Raw genomic sequence first — 19,527 nt, 5'->3', positions numbered from 1 at the left:
AAATGAGGGTTGAGGATTGATCTTTACTGATAGAATTTTCTCAAATTTTCTGAGTTCCATGACCGGGGTATGGGTACTCCCTCCAAAGACTCCAAATGATACGCTTCTGGGGCCACTCGTTTGGAGATTCTGTATGGTCCTTCCCAATTGGACGCTAGCTTTCCCATGGCTCTTGGATCGGATGCTTCTACTTTGCGGAGCACCAGGTTTCCTTGATGAAACATTCTTGGTTTCACCTTTGTTTTATAATGGCGCGTTGTCCATTGATGAAACATTCTTGGTTTCACCTCAGTTTCTCACCATTAGTTTCTTGGCCATAGAGTTGTACCCTCACTGAAGTTTCTCCTATTTCCACATGAATCACTGCTTCAGTTCCGTATGTCAACATAAAGGGTGTTTCGCCTGTTGCATGTCTAGTGGTTGTTCAATATGCCCATAGAATGCTTGATAGCTCCTCAACCCATATTCCTTTAGCTGTCTCCAACTTCTTTTTTATCCCATACAACATGATTTTGTTCATGGCTTCCGCTAAGCCATTAGATTTGGGATGTGCTATTGAGGTCTTAGGTAGCTAAATCTCATACCGATCACTAAACTCCTTAAACTTTTGCTCAAATTGCTTCCCGTTATCTGTGATAAGGGTTCTTGGGATTCCATATATGTACATGATGGAATGGAGGAAGAACCTCCATACCTTCGTAGCTGAGATTAATGCCAATGCCTCTGCCTCCACCCATTTGGTGAAGTAATCTACTGCTACTACCATGAATTGTCTACCTCCTGATGCCTTTGGGAATGGACCTAAAATGTCCTTCCGCCATTGTACAAAAGGTAGTAGACTAGTGATGGAGGTGAGCTCAGTTGCCGGCTGGCGGATGATCGATGAAGGTTTGGCATTTTATGCATTTGCGTACAAAACTCATTGCCTCTTTTAAAAGTATGGCAAAAAGTACCCTTGCCTGATGACCTTGTGAGCTAATGTTATGCCCCCTAAGTGTTGTCCGCAAATGCCTGTATGAATTTCCCTAAGCACATACTCTGCTTCTAATGACCTGAGGCATTTTAAATAGGGCATGGCGTAAGATTTTTTATAAAGTACCCCCTCGATCATAGTGAACTGTGCTGCTCTCATCCTTATCTTCTTAGGTTCTTCCCTATTTTTTGGGAGTATCCTCCCTTAGAGATATGCGATGAGTGGATCCATCCAGCAAGGTTCAACATCAATGGGGAGTACACTCTCGATTTCTTCTATACTTGGTGTGCCGAGAATGTCTATATATACCGTTCGACCCAACTCTTGAAATTCTGAGGTGGCCAGCCTGGACAACACATTTACTGAGGCGTTCTGTGCTTGGGGCACCTGTAAGATTTGAAAGTAAGCAAATCCAGTAATTAAGTCGCATACCTTCTTTAGATATTGTGCCATGCATTGTTCTTTTGCTTCATATTCACCTTTTACTTGATTAACCACCAACTAAGAATAGTTGTGCACAGTGATATTCTTTATCATCAGACTCTTTTCCAGATTCAAACCGGCAATTAAGGCCTCATACTCAGCTCCATTATTCGTAGTTTGGAACCCGAATCACAGTGCATACTACACTAAGAACCCTCATGGACTTGTCAGTATCAACCTTGTGCCACATCCGCTGCTGCTGGATGAGCCATCTACATACAAAGTCAAGGATTTTGCTGGTTCCTGGGGGTCGCCATTTACCACTACTTCATCGTCTGGCAAGGTGCACTAGACGATGAAGTTTGCCAGTGCATGGGCCTTGATAGCCGTATGGGGCTTGTATTAGATATCAAATTCCCCAAGTTCTACCGACCATGCCACCAGACGTCCTGAATGATCGTGTTTGGCCAAAATTTTCTTCAACGGCTGGTTTGTCACTACCTCTATGGTATAGGCTTAAAAGTAAGTCCTCAGCTTTGGCGTGGCCATTATCAGAGCATAAGCATGCTTCTCAATATTGCTATATCTGGTTTCCGTATCTAAGAGCACCTTGCTAACATAGTAGATCGGCTTATGCACTCGACCATCACCTCTGACTAACACTGCACTTATTGCCATCACAGTAATGGCTAAATAGAGTTGAAGCACATCCCCCGGGTCTGCCTTGGTCAAGAGTGGTAGGTTGGTCAAATATTTCTTCAAGTTTGTAAACGCCTTCTGACATTCTTCTGTCCATTCGAAAGTGAGTTTGACCCCATTTGCCTGTCTCTCCCGTGCTCTATTCTTCAATGCCTTAAAGAAAGGGAGACACCGATCTCCAGAAGGCGAGATAAACCTCCCGAGGGCCACCACTCTTCCAGTTAGCTCCTACAAGCCCTTGACTCTGCCTGGTGGCTGCATTTCTAGTATAGCTTGGATTTTGGCCGAATTTGCCTTTATTCCTCTCCTTGACCCCATGAAATCGAGGAATTTTCTTGAGGTCACCCCAAACGCGCACTTGGTTGGATTCAACATCATTTTACTTTTCCTCAAGACTTGGAATGCTTCTTCCAGATCAGTCACGTGGTTTGAAGCCTTCAAGCTTTTTACTAACATATCATCCACGTAAATTTCCATGTTGCGCCCTATTTGATCTTTAAAGACATGATTCACTAGCCGTTGGTAGGTGGCTCCCGCATTTTTTAACCCAAAGGGCATGCGGGTGTAGCAGTATGTATCCCTTTCGGCGATGAAGGAAGTCTTCAATATGTCTGGTTCATACATTCTAATCTGATTATACCCAAAATAGGCGTCCATGAAACTTAACATTTCATGGTCGGCAGTTGCATCTATTAATAAGTCTATACGAGGCAAAGGGTAGTAGTCTTTAGGGCATGCTTTATTTAAATCGGTGAAATCAATACACATTCGCCATTTGCCATTAGGCTTGGGCACCATTACAACGTTGGAAAGCCACTCCGGGTAGATGACTCCTTCTATGAACCCTGCTTCTAATAGCTTGACCACCTCTTCAATCACCTTCTCTTGTCGTTCTGGAGATAAGGTCCTCTTCTTCTGGAAAACTGGCTTGGAGGTCGGATACACGCTGAGCTTATGCTCGGCCAACTCCCGATCCATCCTGGGCATATCTACTGCGGACCATGCAAACACGTCAGCATTGCTCCTTAAGAATTTCACCAAGTTGTTCTTCTGCTCGCCGCTTAAGCCTGCTCCAATCTGTAAGGTACAGCTCCCATCTCCTTTAATGGTTTCTATAGGGATCAAATCCTCCGCTGGTTCTGATCTTTAATGCGCGGGACTGTCTCGACCATCCTCAAGGTTGATTTGGAGTGTTTGAGGTTCCTTCCCCTTCACTCTCAAGTAACCCTCATAGCATTTTCGAGAGGTTATCTGGCTTCCTCGGCATTCTCCAATTCCTTGATCAATGGGAAACTTCATCACTAGGTGGGGAGTGAATACAACGGCCTGCAGGGTGTTGAGTCCTGGATGTCCAAGTATCCCATTGTGAGTGGAGTATACTTTTACCACCAAAAAGTTCATCATTACCATAGAGAGTTTTGGTTCCGTCCCTTTACCAATAATTCAATTGACCCCTCAACGTGCACAGGGGCTCCATTGAACCCATACAATGGAGACTCGAGCCTCCTCAGCATCTTGGGTCTCAGTTGCATTTTTTTTAAACCCGTCATAGTACAGGATGCCAACTAAGCTCTTGTTATCCACAAGGACCTTGGCCACCGTACAGTTGGCAACAGCCATTTTGATCACCAAGGCATCATCATGGGGAGATTGTATGTCGGATAAGTCCTCATCCGAGAATGTTATCTGGTGCTCGACATTTCTCCTCTTGCCATGTACTTCAATTTGGAATGCGCATCGAGCATGATTCTTTCTAAAGTTGGAGGACTCGCCTCCCAATGCAGGGCCCCCATAGATGGTGACAATTTCCCTGAGTGGGGCATTCTCAGTGTGTCGCTTTCTCCTTGCTCGGTCTTCCTTGTTCTCGGTACCTTCCAACCGAGGAGGTGACTTCACCTTTTCCTCAGGTTCCCAAGAACGATATCCCTACCTCCTTTCCCTGCCATCTTTTTTGACAAATCGGCTCAAGTGGCCCCTCTGGATGAGGGCTTCAATCTCATCCTTCAATTGCCTGCAGTCCTCGGTGTCATGACCATGATCTTGGTGAAATCTACAGTATTTGCTCTTGTTACGTTCATGCGTGGGCTTGATCATCTTGGTGTGCCAGCGCGTGCCCGCGCAACGTCACTTGGTCCTTTATCTCATGTAGAATATACGCCTAGTTGTGAGTGAGGGCCATGTAAACTAGCTTTGGGCTTGAATCGTTCTTTGGAACCCAGGCCTTGTCATCTCTCTTTCTCTTCCCATCCTTCTGGTCTCTGCCATTCCTCGGGCCATTCCCTTCATCCTGGGAATCTTTCTTTTCTTGACTTTACTTCTCGGATTTGCCTTCTTTTTCCTATTCGGCTGCAATAACTTTTGCTAGGTTGATGTGCTTCTCGCAACGTGAGAAGAGTTCATAAATGTTTGCCGGCTCGTCCATGATCAGGGACCTCTTCAACTCAACATCCCTGATGCCGTTGCGTAGAGCTTGGAACTTCACGATCTGGTCCAGGTTTCGCACTTCCAGTGCCTCCTTGTTGAATCTTGTAAAAAAATTTCTGATTGATTTATCAGGGCGTTGTTTAACAGCCAAGAGATTGGCCATTGTCTTCTTATTGACTCTGCTACTCATGAAGTGGGCAGGAAAAGCCCACCCAAGCCCCACAAAGTTGGTCAGGGAGCGCGGCTTGAGGCGTGACAACCATTGTCTTGCCGCCCCCTTCAAGGTAGAGGGGAATGCTCTACACATTATGGCGTCAGAGGCACCCTGAAAGAACATCAATGATTTGAAAGTTTCTAGGTGATCCTCTGGATCTGTCTTGCTCGCATACTGCTCGATCGCGGGCATCTTGAAGCCTTTTGGTAGGGGTTCCGCTTTGATCTCGTCTGTGAAGGCGAGATCGGTGGTGAAGTGGAAATCGTGGCTTGGGGCTAGGTTCTTTCCTCTCATGACCTCTTGAATTTGATCCTGCAATTCCAACACTTTGTCGTTTAAAGCCTGCTCGACCTTGGTCATCTGGGAACCTTGGCGCTTGCTGTTTCCCTGGACTTCTTTACCCTTTCGCCGAGCATTGTTTGCGTTGCTGTGGTTCTCGCTATGCTCAAGGGAAGGGGTTCTTTCCTTTGCTTGCGATGGATGTGGTGGTACTGGGATTCCTTGCAGGAAATCGCACTGCAGCTCCATCATCTAGTGTATCTTGTCTTGCCATCGAGCTTGCATCACATCGAACTGTTCCACTGTCACGTACCGTGGCGGATCTCTAGGGAGTCTCGGCTGAGATTCCTCTTGCTGGGATTCGTTCACCTATAGGATCGGATCATCCGTCCCCAGGTGAGAACTTGCAGGTCTACCCAAAGCTCCTCCTTGAGCGACTGTAGGAGCGGCGGCTGTGGCCATTGAAATCTTGGATTGATTTCGACTATTTATCATGATGGAATCCTCGTAGGTTTTTCTCCTTCGTTTCCTACAGACGGCGCCAAAGAATGTTGTTCAAAGAAAGAAGCTCGAGGGAGTTCCTCAAACACTGCAACCTTAAAGCTAGATTAGACTAGAAATGATTAAGGAAAACGAAGATGATTCTCTAGGGCTTCTTGATTTCTCTTTCGATGAGAGAATATTTTCCCTCCTCTTACATGGGTGCAAAGACCTTTCTTTATACAAGTTTCTCCTTAGCCCTCTGTCTCTGATCTCCCCCCAAATTCACCAGATGGCTTTCCTTCTTTGAAAGGTGGTCCCCCTCTCTTTGAATTATGAAACCCTTCAAGAAGCAGAGGATCCTCTCCTCGGATCTCAGGATCCGGGATCCGGAATCCTCTTGCACGTGAATTGTGATTATCAGCCTCCATCCACTAGGATGCTCTTCAACTGATCTTGCTCACGTGTCCAGACCAGTGTAATAGTTTCGTTAGCAGCCCGATCTATTCTACACGGGGCCCGGTGGCTTGGATGTGTCACCCGCGGATTAGGGGTGTCAATCGGTCGGGCTTGGTCGGTCTCGGTCGGGCCTGAACGGGCCTCACCAATTTTATAGGCTACACCGTGTCCGACCGTTTAGGCATTCGGGCTTGCATTGGGTGGGCATGGTACGGTTTCATTTCGGTAGGTCGATGTTCGGTCTTTAATCGGTGCAACCTTATTTGGACTAAACGGGCCTGAAACGGGTCTCGGTCGGGTTAATGACCTATTTAACTCTAAACGGTCGGGTTAATTGATGTTTCAGACCAAATGTCATGTAATGGATTCAATCTTTTTAAATTGACACTTCTCAACACTGAAGTTAATACAATATTATACCCTTCAATATCAACAGTGAACGATTTGAGTGAAATAATAGTAGAGGTGGGTTCAGGAAAGGAGTAGTCAATTTGGCTATTTCTTCTTCTTCTTCTTCTTCATTTGCTAAGTTGTCTATTAGCTTCATCAGACGTGGTTCAGGCCAAAACTCACCCAAATATAGCTGCCAAAACTCACCCAAATATAACCGCCATGACTTCCCCTCCGACTTCGTCTTTGGTGCATGAACTTCGGCTTATCAGGTATAGTATCATCAAGAACCTTATATTAGATCTCCTGTCATCAAATTGAAACTGAATTGTTTCTTTATGGAAGATTAGATTAGGAGGAGTTAATCAAATCATAAATAAGAAAATACTGAGTATATATGTGGTGGTGGTTCTGTGTTGAAGGTGAAAGGAGCAGCAGGAGATGCTGGAAGATCACCCAGTTCCTGGGATATCTTTACACATCAAGGTTGGGCTAGGTCGGGCTAGGTCGGGTTAGCATTTGGTCGGTCCGGTCGGATGCCCGACGGGCTAAGATCCCACACTGAGACTGCCTGGTTACTAAACCTGTCGGGCTTAAGACTGACACGTTTATTCCACGGGCCGGGCCGGGCCGGGCTATAGTCGGGCGGGCTCGATCGGTTCGGCCGGGCCGGGCCTTGAATTGACACCCCTACTGCGGATTGCATAGGTGAAGTATGGTGTATCAAGAACTAAAGAATAATTCATGCTTTTCAAATGCGATTCTGGAATTCCTAGAATTGAGTTACAATTATTGATTTTAGAATTGGCTTGAGCGCTTCCATGCTTGCAGTTGGGTCGTACTAGTCTTCTGTCGCTCTAACTTTGTCTCGCTTTCCCCAATACTCTCTTCCAATATGGCATCCATGGAAGGAGTTATGGGAGCTCAAGATCAGACTCAGGTGCAGCAGCAGCCCAGGGTGGAGAAGCTGAACTTGGCGGTGCAGCAGCAACTTAACCTTGAATCTGTGAAAACTCGAGCCATCGGCCTCTACAAAGCTATCTCTCGCATCCTCGAAGACTTCGATGCCATTGCTCGTACAAATGCCATCCCTAAATGGTACGTTTTCTATTATCCTCTAGGGTTTCCCTTCTTCACCATCATCATCATTTTCGTTGTCTTCTTCTTTATATTGTGTGGAATATTTTGCTCTCTTTTATTCCTTCTTGTTATTGTGCCTTTAATCTCCAGGTTATGGAACTCTCTTCTTGATGTTTACATTCTTCCTCTCATTGCTCAGTGGATTGCTCTTAATTTTGCCAAATTTTCATATCTATTATTCAATTTTTTGTTAATTTGTTGCATGTATCAGTCCCATGCCATCTATAGATATGCTTTCATATCATAATTTGGTTGAATAGTAAGATTAAAGTGCTTGGAATAGCAGTCCAAGACTCCAAGTACAGCAACGCTTTTGTTCGTTGATGTTGGACTTAAAGTGGCATTGAGCTGGAGAGTATTTTATGCCGAGAATGGGTTTTCCTTTGAAGGAACTTTATAGAACAGACTAAAGCTAATTGGTTGCTTTTGCATTTGTATTCTATGATCAAATTGGAGTTGACATTTCTAATCAATCATTAACAGTATGATTATTGCATGGGTATGGATGCATGTTATTGCCCAAGATCAAGAAACAATTCCTTCTAACAGAGTATGATTTTATGACACAGATTTTCATAGCTTAGGCATATATAGTGTAGAGGTGTTGCTCATGTTTCACTTTGTCCATTTATCCCATCCACAATTTGAAGCTTGTTCAACACATTTCTTCTTCAAGGGGGCTTAGTGAGTATTTGTTTCGGCTTTGCATTAGACTTGTGGTTCAGCCAAATTTTTAGCTCTATTTTCCTTCCTATTTTCTTGTCAAAATTCAAATTGAAACACAATAACTTGCTGATAGGAATGAACTTAAAAAGCATGCATTGGAACCACATGGAGTGAATCAATACTGAATAGTGCAGATAAAATGCTATTACTCATGGGATGTATACGGTCATGAAAATGGATTTGATCCTTTTTTATTGAAGTACTCAATATGATTGGTTCTTGTCATAGATAATTTGATATAGTGTGAAGATTCAATATTTCCTTTTTACCAAAGGAAACTCTGGTTAACATGTGGTTCAATTTGTGTTGCACTAGGCAAGATATTCTGGGGCAATTTTCTATGGTAAATCTTGAGCTTTTCAACATTGTAGAAGACATAAAGAAGGTGTCCAAGGCATTTGTAGTTCATCCAAGGAACGTAAATGCAGAGAATGCAACAAGTATGTGCTTATCTCTTTCACACCATTGTGACACACAAGCACCTGATAATCTATTTTGAGAAAGTTGCAACAGTGAACATGGATATTTGTAGATAGAGAATCTTGTAGCAGCAGAAAGGTGGCATGACTTTTTTTTTGTTGCTCGAAAGTGGTCATTCTTGATTATTTTCACTCCTTGTGGGCTTTAGTCAATGTTTAGGTGAACAAATCATCATCCGTGTCCATGAAAAGAGCCTGTGTGTTAGGCTTGGGTGTTGCTTTTGGCTCATAGGGACAAATTTGGTCCAAATGTTTTTGTGAATAAATTAATGGAAATGTCCTTTTTCTTATGGTGGTGGGCAAGTCTTATCTTTTTTTGTTACATGTGGTATATAAAAAAATTGTAGAGGATGATTAATTTATCTTTCCGGTTCTTCCTTCGTTTATTATCTTCCTCGTGTCTATATATCTCTAAATGACATACAACGAGGAGACGTATGTCTAGTTTTATTAGGATATAAACTGAAGGAAAGTCGTTTAAGATGGTTTGACAGTATCTAACCAGATTCCTTGGGTGGCACTCTTGAGAATAAGATCTTAGAGACACAAGTTGGTTATTGATCTGTTCTCTTGTTAGTGATAATTGGAAATCAACAATTTCACTGTATGCGTCTTTATATGATACTATTATCTTCTCAATTTTATAGGTTATTCGTATTATTTATGTATTGCTTTAAGTGGATGTTTTTCCGAACAATATACAACCCTGCTTCTACAGTCTACACAATGGCCACCAATATAACCTGTGAGGGAGTCAATTGATGGTTTGTAAACAAAATTAAGGGGTTCTCCAATGATGATTGTTGGGAATTTCTTCTGTTGCTGATACCTTGTAGCAAATAAGCTGGTCAAGTATGGGTGACTAACTGGATCTTTGTTGGATTCGGATCTTTCTGTTGATTCTGCCTTTTATTTTCCTTCTGCTCTTCTTATCTTTTGAATCTAAGCCTTTTTAAAATTCCAAGAATAGCTAAAAGAATTTTCTACAGATCAGTGCTCTCGTTAGATTCTTCAAGTCCCTGGTTACACACACAGGTATTCTTTCACATTCTACATGCTCTTTGCTGCCATTCAGCTATTGCGATGATTCTGGGCTGTTAATTAATGAATTTAATGGTATCCCCTTGATAAGATGATTGGATGATAAATATATTTGCACCCTGTGATTGCCAAGGTGAATGTTGATGGAATCGCCTATTAAGTGTGGGTGGTGATAGAAGGGGATTATGTCCTGTTCTCTGATGAAAAAGAAAGTTTTTTCGGTCCATTTCTTGCCAGAAATCTGTCACTTTGCCTGGCAGCCAGAATCTTAAAATAGAGCATACGTCCCAGAAGATGGTGCCAACTCTGTAAGTCGGGTGAGTGCCTTTGGCTACATAGACATCAATCAAGTATTCCAAAAGGGTCGAATACTTCACAGTAAATTGTCACTCTATTAGAGATGTGGTGTTTGATTTTACCATTGTACAAATACCAATTTATGAAATTTTGGTAGCAAGCTTGGCATGGCTGATATCTATACTCTAGCTTGATGGTGAGCCACCATAATACAGTAGGCACTTTTACAGAAAATGTCAAATAAAGCTCTTTTACGAAATCAAATGAAGGATCTCTCACTGGTCATGCTTCTGAATTGGAGTGAAAGGAACAGTAGGGTTTTAAGTATTTTTCTCTAATATAGTTTAAAGGAATTTTCTATAGGACTGTTGTACGACCGGCTAAGCGGGAAGAATGTTGGGAAGTTAAAAAGTGTCATATTGAGAAGCTATGTGTAGCAGAGAAGAGGATGTTAACGGAGGCCTAGGGATGCCCCAGTAAGGAGGAGTGATATGATCCCGATTGAAGGAGCTAAAAGAGCTAGGGGTAGGCCTAAAATGACCATAGGTGAAGTTGTGAAGGACCTGCATAGTCTAGGTTTTTTTCCAAGTATGACCTCAGATATAGCCTATTGGAGGGCAATGATTCATGTAGCAGACCCCATTTAGCTGAGATTCTTCTAACTTGCTGGGCTGTGCCTCTTTCCTTTTACTTTCATTTTTCAGCTTTCTTTTTATTTTCCATCTTTCATTTGACATTGTCCATTTTTCATTTCTCATCTCATTTCCCATCTCTTCATTCCCTCTTTTTTTGTTTAGGCCTCAATTTTCCCTACTTTGTTCTGTTTGGATCCATGTAGCCGACCCCATTAAGTTGGGATAAGGCTGAGTTTGTCGTTGTTTGTTGTTCGTATAGTTTTGCTAGATCTATTGGGGCTCACATTTAAATTTAGATTCCTCCTCAAGTGATCCATGATCTCATGGGCTTTTGGCAATTAATCCGGCTTGAGGAAAAGAGGGAAAAGCTTATGTGATATTTTGTTTTCTGTGTCACATTTGGACAATTCAGGAGAAAAGAAATAAGGACCTCTAATGAAGCACTACATCCACAAGAAGAAGAAGAACAAGAAGCTGCGTTCCAAGTAGTTAGAGTAGTAGGGATGCCTATGTGTAGTAGACTCCCATACTTAGTTTTTATTTTATGTTTTAAATTGAAGTGACTATTTATCACTTGTAATAGAACTCGGCTAGGGGAGGGGAGTCATTCCTTTTCCTAGGCTAACTAGGTGTAAGGCCTTTAGGCCATTATTTAAACAATGAAAATTCGTGGAGAGGGACTTACCTCCAAAAAGCTCTGTTTTCTCTTGGCAAGCTGCTGCTGTTTCTCTTCCACTGTGAAGGTTCACTTTGTGTGTGATCAAAGCTGGTGGGATTGGTGTCTGATCCAATCAACACCTTGTGGTGTGAAGCCCGGGTGGTTCTCTTCAAGTTCTACTTTCTAGTTTCAGTCAAGATTCGATTTTTATTCAAGTTCCTCCATGAATAAGCTGCTGCCAAGGATTCCCTGCAACAACAATGAGTTGGAAACAATCCCCATCCCCATATTTCTTGTCCTAATCTTCTACAGTCCCAACCCTAAGTTTTCTCCTTTTTATTTTCAATTTCCCACAACCCTAAGTCACCCACAGACCAAACCAACCATCATCTCTTTCCCAAATTTGAATCGAACTTTTCCCTTCCCAATTGGGAAACTCGATCTGAGTTTTAATGTAGTCCTAGATTGGTAGGAGACCAACTAGGAGCCAGTAAACCAGGATCTGCAATGAACAGGCAGTCCAATTGGTGTAAAATATGAAATTAGGTCAAAATTAGGGTTAGGTTAGGCAGGTGTAGGGGAGTCTATCAATGAAGGGTACATTAAATTTTGATGGAGGAATGTGTGCTGGAATGAATTGGCAGTAAGTTAGGTTTAGGGTTTGAAAGGTAGAAGATAATGGAATCTAGGGTTTATAATAAGAGGAAATCAGGTGGTGGAATGGGCTTAATATTTAGATTGAGTGTGGGTATGGTGGAGGGGAATCTATGCTGAAAGTTACGGCTAAATCAGATGGTTAAATCTGGAGTTATGGAGATTTCCTAGTAGTGATAGGAGAGGGGTAAAAATGTAATTTCACACAATCGACTGGCTGGATGGTAATGAAATATGGACTGAGTCTCTCTTAGGGTTTGAGGAAGATTCGATCAAAATTTTAGCAGGTTCTAACGGTTAGATTTGACTGGGTAGAATTCTTGCGAAAATCACCTTGCATGTAACCTTCTAGAAGGGAAGAAGAATAGTTGCAGGTTTTAGGTTATGGGAAATTAAAAACAGAAGGGGGAAAACTAGGGTTGGGGCTGAAGAGGATTAGAAGAAGAATGGAGGGGATGGGGATCACTTCTAACTTACTGTTGTTGCAAAAACTCTTTGGCAGCAGCTTGTTGGAAGTTGAAACTTGAATAAAAATTGAGTCTTGAACTAGAACTAGAACTTGAAGGAGAGCTTCAAAAGAACCACCCAGGCTTCACACCACAAGGTTTCGATTGGATCAAACACCAATCCCACCAACGAACCACCCGGGCTTCTCACCACAAGGTGTCAATCGGATCAAACGCCGATCCCACCAGCCTTGATCAAACACAAGAGAAAAATCTTCAATGGAGAAGAAGGGCAGCAAAAGCTTTTCATTAATCAAAATTCGTGTTTAATATTTGCCCCCCTTATAAGCTTATATAAAAGACTCAAAAATAGACTCAAGTAAAAAGAAAAGGCCTAACCCAACCCTTAATCTATTAGGTAACTTAAACTGACTAGAAAAGTGAAATAACAAAGGAAATAGACTCAAAACATGGCTGGACTTATAGAGTCCTAATCCAGCCCAGCTTAAGTAACAATTAAATAGTCACATGACCATTTAATCAAGTCACATGATCACTTAAGTGATCACATGACCACTTAACCGAATAAAAAGAAATCTACTAACGAATCACGTATGTAACCTTATTACCCATAGTTTAGACCCATAAAAGTGGCCTATTACATTGAAAACCCATGGGATTAAAGGTGAAAGGCCCAACATGTATATAACCCAAGCCCTAGACTTATTCCTAATAATAGAAGCCCAATTTGGTGATAAATCTGCATCAAGTTTGGTCCCCAAATTCCCATTCAAACACTAGATTCCATCATTCCCCACAAAACCCCAAAACTGTAAGTTTCTGCCCAGCCAATTCCAGCCATCAGAACCCTTCCATTATCTGACCGAACCTCACTCACACCCCCATTAGCACTTGATCCTAACCCTAGACCCATCCTAACGCTAGAAAGACAAAAGGTGGAGCAATAGGATATTCTGAAGGTGCTAGCAAGTTCTGCTGGTAAAGTCTATGGCTTGTTACCCAAACCTGGGATTGACTCCCATCATCACCTAAAATACCTATCAGGAAAAAAAGGGTTATTCTGAAACAATGTTTGTAATCTTTGTATAAGCACTATGATTCTGACTCTAGTTTCATTCATTGATGAATTAGTTGGTGCCTGCTTTGTATTCTTAAATTTATCATTTTAACATGAATGTTATTTTACGCTTTTTTCTTATGAAGGAATTACTTCATCGAAAGTTATTGAAAAAGTTTCTTGGTTATAGAAAAACCCTAGTGTTGATAAATGGGCTATCCACCTTACTGCAATAAGAAAGTACTCCCTCCTATTGTATTGACCCTGACTATTATTCTATATAGCACTTTTTGTTCGTTCACTGGGAGGGGTATTTCACTTCTCAAATTGCATGCCCTTGTGATGTCATTTTTGCAACCTTTTACTAGTTTTATCTATTGAAATCTTCTGGTTACAGTTCTACCAGTTATGTTGTCATCAAAACTATTGCCCGAAATGGAAGCAGAGGACTCCACCAAGAGAGAACAGTTATTAATTGGGATGCAAAACTTGCCAATATCCGCACAAATCGAAAAGTTAAAGGTGTTCTAAAGATCAACTAAATGCCCAACTGCTCTCTTTCTCCTGGTCCTTGCATTATGAGTTATGATCCCTTTCACTTTGCAGACTAGAATTGATATGATCGGGGCAGCCTGCGAAAGTGCTGAAAAGGTTATAGCTGATGCCCGTAAAGCCTATGGTTTAGGTACTCGTCAAGCGCCCACAATTGTCCCAACTTTAGACAAGGTTCAAGCTGCTAAAATTCAAGAACAAGAGAACTCACTTCGAGCTGCTGCAAATTTTGGTGAAGGTGTGTCTTTAACATTTTGTTCATTTCAGAAGTTGTCCTCCATCTTACCCCAGACCTATCTTGCTGATTTTCTTTCTTATTGTCGTAAAGTTAATAGAGAATACATATGCTTGTCATTAAATGAGGACCTTCTTAACAATGGCCTTTGTTTGAAAGATAGTAAAGTGTAATTTATGGTTAAATTGATGATATGAATGTAGTTAAAAGTGACATTCAGGTGCTCTAATCTTCTAGTGTCTGAGGTAACCTTTGGTTGCTGTGCATGAGATTTTAATCTAGGCTTATCCCAACTACTTGGGTTGGCTAAATGGAACCTGATGGTTTTAACAAAAGTAATACTAGTAAAAAAAAAGAAAGAAGGGATTAGAGAAATTACTGCAGTTTCTACAAATTCAAAATTGGAAGGAAGGTCAATGGTAAACTGAGGAATGAATAAGTTGTTCACTCAGAATTACGGAACACTAAAGTTAAAATGGTCCCTTTATAAAAAAACAGAGGAATGGATTTACTTTCAAAAAGGTTGTTGGTTGAACAATAAACTGAGAAAACATGCAAAGAAATAACTAGGGTTTTAGAGAATACATTTATGATTAGTTTTGTAGTGATTTAGGGTCTGAAAAGAGTAGATAGCCGGATGCTTTGACCGTTCCTCTCACTTGTCTCTTCCTTTCAAGTGGAAAATGGCAAAATGCAGTGCTAATCTTGAACCAGTGAGATCTAGTGGGAGATCAGCTTGTGACAGGATTGTATATAAGGATTAAAACCAAAGTTCCAAAAAATTTAGTAACAGAGAATCAAGGAATCAGATTCAGCCAAAATCTGGTTGTAGGCTTTAATTGGATGGGAGAATATAATATCAGAAATCAGGCTTCATTCAATGGTCAGATTCTTAGGATTTGAAGATTCCTACTTGAAGAAGGAATTCCAAAATCTGAGCATAGTTGTTACGGCAACTAGGTGACCCAAGGCATTGGAGGGGTGCCTAGGAGACAAGGTGCCGCCTAAAAGTTGCCTAGGCGAGCAGTATATGACTATATGTAATATAGTAATGATAATCTTATACAATTATGCTTATATTTGCCATAGAAGTTATATCAATGTAATATAATATAATTATGCTAGTATTGAATTAATATTAGAAAATCAATATATAATAAACAAAGTATAGGATATAATATAAGCATATTCATCAAAAAACAAAGCAAAATAAACATAAATCAACGTAAACTCATGAAGTGTCAACAAGGCGTGCTGTCACTTTGGACCCAAGAAAGAGCCTGGACGCCTAGGTGACACCTTGACAACTAGGAAGCTGAGAATCGATACAAGTTTCAGACAAACCAGATTAGAGATTGATCGCAGTACCAAGTAACACGCCTAATCATGGTACTAAATCTCGTTTCGTTTCGGTGTTTCGGTCTGACCGAAATTTCCGAGATACCGAAATTTCGTCGAAATCTCGGTCGAAATATGGTATTTTTCTGTGGGTGTAAAATGCCAAAAATGTCCGAGATTTCCGAAATTTTCGAAACGAGATGACCGAAATTACCGAAATTTCCGAAACAAGATGACCGAAATTTCATTGAAATTTCCGAAATATTCGAAATATTGCATTTTTTCATTTCGGACTTGCGTTTCGTTTCGGACAGGTCGAGATACTTGAAATATTCGATATCTCGACTGAAATTTCGCGAGTTTTAGTACTATGCGCCTAATGATGGCCAGAAATCTGAGATCAGACTCAGAAAACAAAACTTGAAAATCAATTAAAATGAAATTAGCCTTGTAGTAGGAAAACAGGAAATCAGTTTCAAGTTTAAAATTTGAAACCGTAAGAAGGTTCTGAACAGAAAATAATGCAAGCGTCAACCTCGAACCAGGGAAACCAGAGGGAGATCAATTGCAGCTAGGACTGATACAATGAAAAGAACAAATTAAAAACTGCAACTCTTTTTCTTTTATTGCTTTCTGTTACATATGAAGAAGAACATAGAAGGATAAGAAGAAAAAGAAAGGGATATAGAAGAGAAGGGGGGGGGGTAGGGGAATGGCTCTCTCAGCCTGAGTCTCTCACCTACTATCCCAGCTGTTGAAAAAATGGAATTCCTCCCATAACCGATGGCAACAAGGCCTGAAAATTCTTTTCTCCCAATCTGATCCTTCCTTACAATAGGGACCTATTAATAGCTTAGGCAAGCTTACAAAATAGAATGTAGAAAATAGAAGCTTCCTAAAATAGAAACTAACTGAAAATAGAAAGTAGGAAATAGAAATTACTAAACTTAGATAATTGTAACTTATTGAAAATAGAAACTAGCTTGAATTAGAAACTAGCAAGGCTTTATATATCAGCCTTCTAAAACAAAAAGGACTCTAAAATAGAAACTAAATAAATTAGAAACAATAAGGCAGCAATAAAATCTGTTTTGTCTTGCTATCTTCAGTGGGCCCCACATGATGCAGATTTATCACCAAACTGGGTTTCTTTTATTAGGAATAAGTCTAGGGTTTGGTTATATACATGTTGGGCCTTTGTTCCCAAGGGTTTTCTATGTAATAGGCCACTTTAATGAGCCTAAACGGTGGGTACATAGGTTGCATACGGGATTAGCCCAATATTTAGTTTATTTTTATGTTTTTTAATTGAACCGGTTCAAATTGGTTGCATCCAATTGGTTCAATTTAAGTGATCGTGTGACTTGGTTAAGTGGTCATGTGATGTAAGGTTGGCTGGATTAGGACTCTATAAGTCTAGCCATGTTTTGAGTCTATTTCCTTTAGTATTCTAGTTTCCTAGTCAGTTTAAGTTGCCTAATAGGTTAGGGATAAGGTTAGGCCATTCCTTTTTAGTGTCTAAGTCTATTTTTGAGTCTTCTATATAAGTTTGTAAGGGAGGGCAGCATTACATACGAATTTAATTAATGAAAAAGCTTTTGTTTGCTGCTGCTCTGCTCTGTTGAGTGAACCTTGTGAGTAATATCAAGGCTACCTTGTGGGTAATATCAAGGTGAAGGGATTGGTGGACTCCGATTGACTCCTTGCATCTTGTAGATCGGGAGGTTCGTCTTCAAAATTGTCTTCAAGGTTGCTGCCATTGAAGTTCTTCCATTACAAGTAAGTTATTATAGAATTCTGCAAATAACCCTTCTTCTTCTTATCCTCTAACCTAATCCACACTCCCCTCCATCCATCAAACCCTAACCTTCATTAAATCTGCAACTCAATTCTGTCCAGAATTGCAGAATTTCATAACTCATCCAAACCCTAACTTCTTTATACCAAAACAACCCCTTAGACCTGCCCATTAATACCCTATAAACCCCTTTCCCAAAATCCACCCCTAAACCCTAGATCCTGAAAACACTCCATTTTTACAAGGCCTCTAACCCGAAACCCTAGATTTCCAACTTCATCCAAGTCAATCCAAACCTACACCAATAGACTCCTAAAAACCTACACATCATTACCAAACAATACCCTAGCTCGAAACCCTAACCCTAACCCTAATTCTGCCCTAATTAGCCTAAGCTGTCCCAATCGGCCAGCCTTGTTGGTGATCCTATTACCCTGGTTCCTAGTGGGACTACTCCTACCTAAGACTACATCACCACAGAATCTCAATTATTTTCTTCGACTTCCTTCTCCATTCAAGGTTTATAGTTATGGACCCATAACACTGTCCACGTGAACAGTAGTTCGGGTACTGTTCTCTAAACAGTAACTTTGTTTTTTTTTTTGGGGGGGGGGGAAATAGTTCGGGCTGCTTTAGGTGACGCTCCATCAAACCAACAAAAACTTAGCACATCATCAGACCAGGCTGCCTCTCACAGCAGTCGAATCCACAACCTTGCTGGGCTGGTTTTGTGGCTTGTTCCTACTGGTACATATGGACTTGTGATCTACATCAAAACCTAGTTGCTAAGTATGGAAGCAGAATCGAAATTCAATTGTTAGAGTCGAAATTTCAGAAAATTTCTGGTTGAAGTAGGAATTCAATAAACTAGAAAAAAGAGGATGTTTTTTTTGGGGGGGGGGTTTGAAACTGAAACTAAATAGAAGCAGAAGATATAAAACATAAGATCATTGATCCAGAATCACCATATGATCTGCAGGGCTGGAATCACCAGCAGGGAGCATTCTGAATCCCCACAAAACCAAAGGCAATAAGCCAAATTAATTGCTCAAATTCGTAGACAAGGCTATAGCCCCTTGCAAATTTATATTGACGACTCAAACTCGAAAAAGGAAAGGCCTAAGACAATTATGAACTGATAAGGTAACTTAAACTAACTAAGAAGGGAAGGAGATAGGGGGACTATACAAGCTACAAGGCCTATGAGGCTGGGCTAGGTGACTGTAAAAGAGAAGAATCTAGGCCCCAAGTAACAACGATGTGCCTGTTCCTTGGGGAATCTGTAAGAGAGCCATGGGCGAGCATCTGAAGTCTAGAGCTGACATTAAAGACGATGGCTTTCCGAATCAAGTCAATGCACCGGGAGTTGGAGGTCTATCTTTAAAGATTCTGCTCCATCCAGATATGAGAGATGACAGCCCCGAACACAAGCTTGCCAGCAGTATCACAAATAGAACTACCAGAAAACGACATATCAAGCCATAATCACTCCCGAGCGAAGGATAGGGGATGCCTACTACGGGGCCAAATGGAATGTTAGGCCTTTTTTCCAAATAGTAAAGGCTAGGGGGCAAGAAAAAAAAAGGTGATTGATGTCCTCAACACCATTCCAACAACGGGATACAGGATTGGGAGAGAGGGATGTGGTGGAGAAGGAGAAATGATTGGGTTGGGAGGCAAAGTTTAAGTGTTCTCCAAACATTGAAATAGTGTCTTGGGATGTGGCCTTTGAACCAAACTAGTTTGTGCCAAGGGATAGAGGGGGCCTTGTGGTCTAACAAAATTCCAAGCAGAGCGGGAACTAAAAATACCATTGTGAGAGGGGAGCCAGATGATTTTGTCCGAATGAGAGGGAAGGGGGAGGGAGAGAGAGGCCCAGACCTGAGTGAGGCCGGGGGGAAGTTGGGGGGACCAGGAGCCATGGGAGATGATTGAGGAGAGAGTCCCAGACCTGAGTGAGACTGGGGGCCCTTCCCCTTTCCCCTCCCTTCGGGGTTTTGGTAATGAATTTTTTATTCACCAAAAAAAAAAAAAAAAAAAAAAAAAACGAAGTAAGAAAATGGAATAATAAAGGAAAGAGACTGAAATAAGGCTGGACTCTGGGAGACT

At 41.3% G+C, this 19,527-nt stretch overlaps 2 protein-coding genes across 3 annotated transcripts in view; one reads left to right on the top strand and one right to left on the bottom strand.

Annotated features, from left to right (window-relative positions):
- Window positions 1–4,433: 4,433 nt before the first annotated feature.
- Window positions 4,434–5,261, bottom strand: LOC122663008. Its single transcript, XM_043858715.1, has one exon. The coding sequence runs from the start codon at window positions 5,259–5,261 to the stop codon at window positions 4,434–4,436; it is 828 nt and encodes a 275-aa protein (XP_043714650.1).
- Window positions 5,262–7,163: 1,902 nt separating this feature from the next.
- LOC122661965 (mediator of RNA polymerase II transcription subunit 8) overlaps window positions 7,164–19,527 on the top strand; it is a 69,538-nt gene continuing 57,174 nt past the window's right edge. Inside the window, exons 1-4 of one of the 2 annotated variants that reach the window (XM_043857492.1) lie at window positions 7,164–7,439; window positions 8,523–8,647; window positions 13,893–14,017; window positions 14,102–14,285. In XM_043857492.1, the coding sequence (XP_043713427.1) occupies window positions 7,237–7,439; window positions 8,523–8,647; window positions 13,893–14,017; window positions 14,102–14,285 (637 nt within the window). In that variant the 5' untranslated portion in view covers window positions 7,164–7,236. The remainder of the gene's footprint in view (window positions 7,440–8,522; window positions 8,648–13,892; window positions 14,018–14,101; window positions 14,286–19,527) is intronic. The other variant, XM_043857491.1, reaches the window with a different exon arrangement.

Source organism: Telopea speciosissima, chromosome 5 (assembly GCF_018873765.1).
Source record: "Telopea speciosissima isolate NSW1024214 ecotype Mountain lineage chromosome 5, Tspe_v1, whole genome shotgun sequence".
Lineage (NCBI taxonomy): Eukaryota > Viridiplantae > Streptophyta > Magnoliopsida > Proteales > Proteaceae > Telopea > Telopea speciosissima.
Note: the sequence above shows the minus strand (reverse complement) of the source record. Positions and strands in the feature narration are given on the sequence as shown.